At 33.0% G+C, this 3,883-nt stretch overlaps 1 protein-coding gene across 1 annotated transcript in view; it reads left to right on the top strand.

The window, feature by feature from the left end:
* The window catches only part of Tmprss11a (transmembrane serine protease 11A), a 53,395-nt gene that overhangs the window by 41,559 nt on the left and 7,953 nt on the right, over nucleotides 1-3,883 (top strand). The window contains exon 8 of the mRNA XM_048783962.1: nucleotides 447-706. Coding sequence (XP_048639919.1) covers nucleotides 447-706 — 260 coding nt within the window. The remainder of the gene's footprint in view (nucleotides 1-446; nucleotides 707-3,883) is intronic.

Below are 3,883 nucleotides of genomic sequence, written 5' to 3'. Positions count from 1 at the left end.
ATATATATATATATATATATATATATATATATATATATATATATATATATATATCTCCCTATTTTATTCATAACCTTTCATTGAAGTTATTTATCTACTTTTTAATTTGTTTTGATTTTTTTCCTTTCCTCAAACCTAATAGTCCTCTCATCTAAAAACTTATATCTTGTTCATCTCTTTGTCACTAGCATTTTGATAACATATAGTTTCTCAACAAGTATTTGCTGAAGGAATAGGTGAATAATACTGTATGTGCCATATAGATATTTGCATATATTTATCCTTAAAAAATACTAGCAATAGACTGTTCAAATTATCAAAGAAAGATATAATTGCAACCAAGTATTATAAAGATGGTATTTTCTCTTTTATTGGCCTAAATGCAATTAATGTTGTTCATATGTTCTGGTAGTTCATATATTCCGCTAATTTCTAACCTTTTCCAGTAATGCAAATCCACGTCAATGGACTGTTACTTTTGGAACAACAATAAACCCTCCCTTAATGAAAAGAGAAATAAAGAGAATCATTGTCCATGAGCGATATCACTCCCCAGCAAGGGAGTATGACATTGCCGTTGTGCAGTTCTATCCTAGAGTCACCTTTTCAGATGACATACGCCGGATTTGTTTGCCAGAAGCTTCTGCATCCTTCCCACCAAATTCAACTGTCTACATCACAGGATTTGGAGCACTTTATTATGGTGGTAGGTATCTCATAAAAGCTAAAGAAAGGCTAAGTCCTTTTAGGGCAGTGTGATTTAATCTCCACTAGTATCATCCTGCCAGTCATTTCCACAGTTTGGTTGTGTTAGTCAGGGGCTCTTATTTTGCAAGTGACTGAAATTCAATTCAAATGAATCAAAGCAGAAACAAAGACAAAACAAATAAACAAACAAAAACAGCAAATGTTTTTTATACCTTTGAAGTCAATAGTGGTAAGAAGTGACTTTTGACACAGCTAGATCCAATGAGTTTATATGGTGTCATTGAGCTCTCAATCTTGGAAACTGTATTTCTTGGCTCTATTGTCCCTAGTTAGCTTCATTTGGAGGGATTCTAGCTCCACTTAGTGGCAAACATTGCCAACAGCAGGCCTATTGATGCTCCTATTGAATGACCAACTCAAATACTCAAATACTATAGCAAAGTTTTCTATAATTTTCTAAAATTTCTAAAATTTACTTAAGAGGTTAATTTGAGGGTGACTGTGAATAAGAAGAGCTTAGAGATAAATCACCAAAACATATTTTCTTCTCTAAAATTATTCAACTTGATATACTAACAATCTCTTAGGAAATAATAATGACTTGGTTATTGACTGTTTTGGGACATTCCCAGGCACACTCTGGATTCTATAAGGTAGTCCAGGCACATATATTTAACAATAGTTAGAGGGTTTCTTTAACTCCAGATTTGAGAAGGTGAAAAAGGATTTCTGAGAAAGATAACATACATTATCAGAAATCTATACAATTTATTTATATACAACAAAATATGAGGAATACGCCTGTAATTCTCAGCTCCATTAAGGGACAAGGAATACTCTTTAACATAGCCAAGAATAGGATTTGTGGTCTCTAGAGTTTCTCCAAATACTCTATGTACATACTGAATATTCATCACTTTCTTTAAGGTCTTATTGCCAATCACAGAAAATGCTACCCACAGGTTATCTATTCCAATAGATTAAAGGGCCAAGCCTGATACCTCACTATGTCTACACTGTTTCTGATGGGTTTCCTCTTAAGAAAGGGTTTGCAGTCTCTGCTTCATAATTATGAGAGAAGCATCATGAATTCCCTTTGGCTTTGTAGAAAAATTCATTTTCTCTCAGTAGTTTGAGGTTAGCATAGAAAAATACCTGCCATAATACTTTGTTAATAACAATAGAATCTGGTATTTGTAGAACATTTCATCAAAAAACAGCAGTATACACGTTAAGTATCAGTCAACACCAGATCACAAAGCAAATCTTAACAAACACAAAGAAACTGAAATCACACGAAGTATGTTCTCTGACCATGAGATTCAAATTAGAAATCAACAATGGAAAAATAACAGGAAAATCTCCAAATGCTTAACAATTAGTCCACATACCCATAAATAAGAGGAAGTCACAGGCAAATATTTAAAATACATTAAACTGAATGAATACTGAATCCTGTATGCAGGATGCAGTAAAATAAAGAGAGAATGCATAGCAAATCCTTGCATTAGTGAAGAAGAAACATGTCAAATCAATAATCTACGTTCCCACCTCAAGAAACTAGTATAGAAGAGAAAAATAAACCTAAAACAAGCAGAAGTAAGTAAATAATAAAGAAAAGAATATAAATGAATAAAATTTAAAACAATAAAGAAAATTGATATGTAAAACCTGATTCTTTGATAAAAATTGATACTTTGTAAAAAATGTTTTTAAGTATTTCCCCAGTATATAAAATATAGTGAGGGATATCCAAAATTTATGGGATATGCTTTTTATAATTGTGAAATATTTACCAACTAATTTGCTGGAAAAGTTATGAATTTACAGTATCACCTACAAAGTACAGATTGTCAGGTTCACTTTACCCTTCCCAGCACTGTATGGGATAATGTAGTAGGCAAAATAATTGTATTCAAAGAACAAAATCACTTTTAAAATTCCTTAATATATTTCTGAATTATTCACTTATATGCTATATGTGCAAATAGTTCTCCAAAAATAAATCTTAAAATGATCTTGAAAATCTTGAGATGGTATCTGTATTAGATTTCGATTACTGCATAACAAATTAGTACAAATGTCACGGCTTACAATAGCACCCATTTACTTTTATCTCATCATGTCCATGGGTCACAAGCTCAGACTCAGCTTAGTGGGGTCTTCTCCTCAGAGACTCACAAAACTGCAATCAAGATATCAACTGGGATATGGTCTCAGCTGTGGCTCAGGATTCCCTTCTAAGCTTACCTGTTGTAAGCAGATTTCTGTTTCTTGCAGCTTTAGAACTCATGGCAGCTTGCTTCCTCAATGCCACTGGGAAAGTATCTCTGAACTCAGGGAAATTCCAAGTTCTTTCTGGAAAGCCTTCCCTAGTTTGGTCAGGCCTACCTTAGATAATTTGCCTTTAGATTAACTCAACGTCAATCTGATGAGTGATCTTACTTTCAACTGTAAAATTCACACACTTTTGCCATAAAACATTAACCTAATCATGAGAATGATGTCTATTATATTAACAGGTTTTACACATGCTTCTGATGTGGGGGGGGTGGAGAATCACACCACAATTTGGCGGACCATCCCAGAAATCTAGCAACCAGTGTGTCATGGTTTCTGAAGCAATACATATTTTGATATAAGGAATCCCATAATGCATGGGCTATTTTTAGTCTTATACAAAGTCTGCCTATAATAATATTGACTTCAGGGGGCTTATAACCTGGAGTACCTAACTTATATAAGAAATGCCATCTTGTCAATTAATTTTATATGTGAAAGCTCTTTATAAAATGTAAAGGATAAGGGGTGGAGTTGTGGCTCAGTAGTAGAGTGCTTGCTTAGCATGTGTGAGGCACTGGGTTCGATTTTCAGCACCACATGCAAATCAATGAATAAAAACAAAGGTTCATCCTTTGTTTTAAAAAAGTTTTTTAATGTAAAGGATAAAATAAATGTGTATGGTATGATAGTTATTTTATGAAGCAGAGAGAGAAAACTAAGCATATAAAGTTTCTGGGAACAATCTGAAATCCACAAATACAGACTTCATAAAAAATGAAATGCCTTTTTAAAAATTTAAGCTGATTTTTTCTTGTGGTATTAGGGATAGAACCCAAACTCAGGCTCAAGATTACATCCATAGTTCTTTTTTTTTTTTTTTTTTTTTTTTTTT

Source organism: Marmota marmota, unplaced genomic scaffold (genome assembly GCF_001458135.2).
Source record: "Marmota marmota marmota unplaced genomic scaffold, marMar, whole genome shotgun sequence".
In the NCBI taxonomy this organism is placed as follows: domain Eukaryota; kingdom Metazoa; phylum Chordata; class Mammalia; order Rodentia; family Sciuridae; genus Marmota; species Marmota marmota.
Note: the sequence above shows the minus strand (reverse complement) of the source record. Positions and strands in the feature narration are given on the sequence as shown.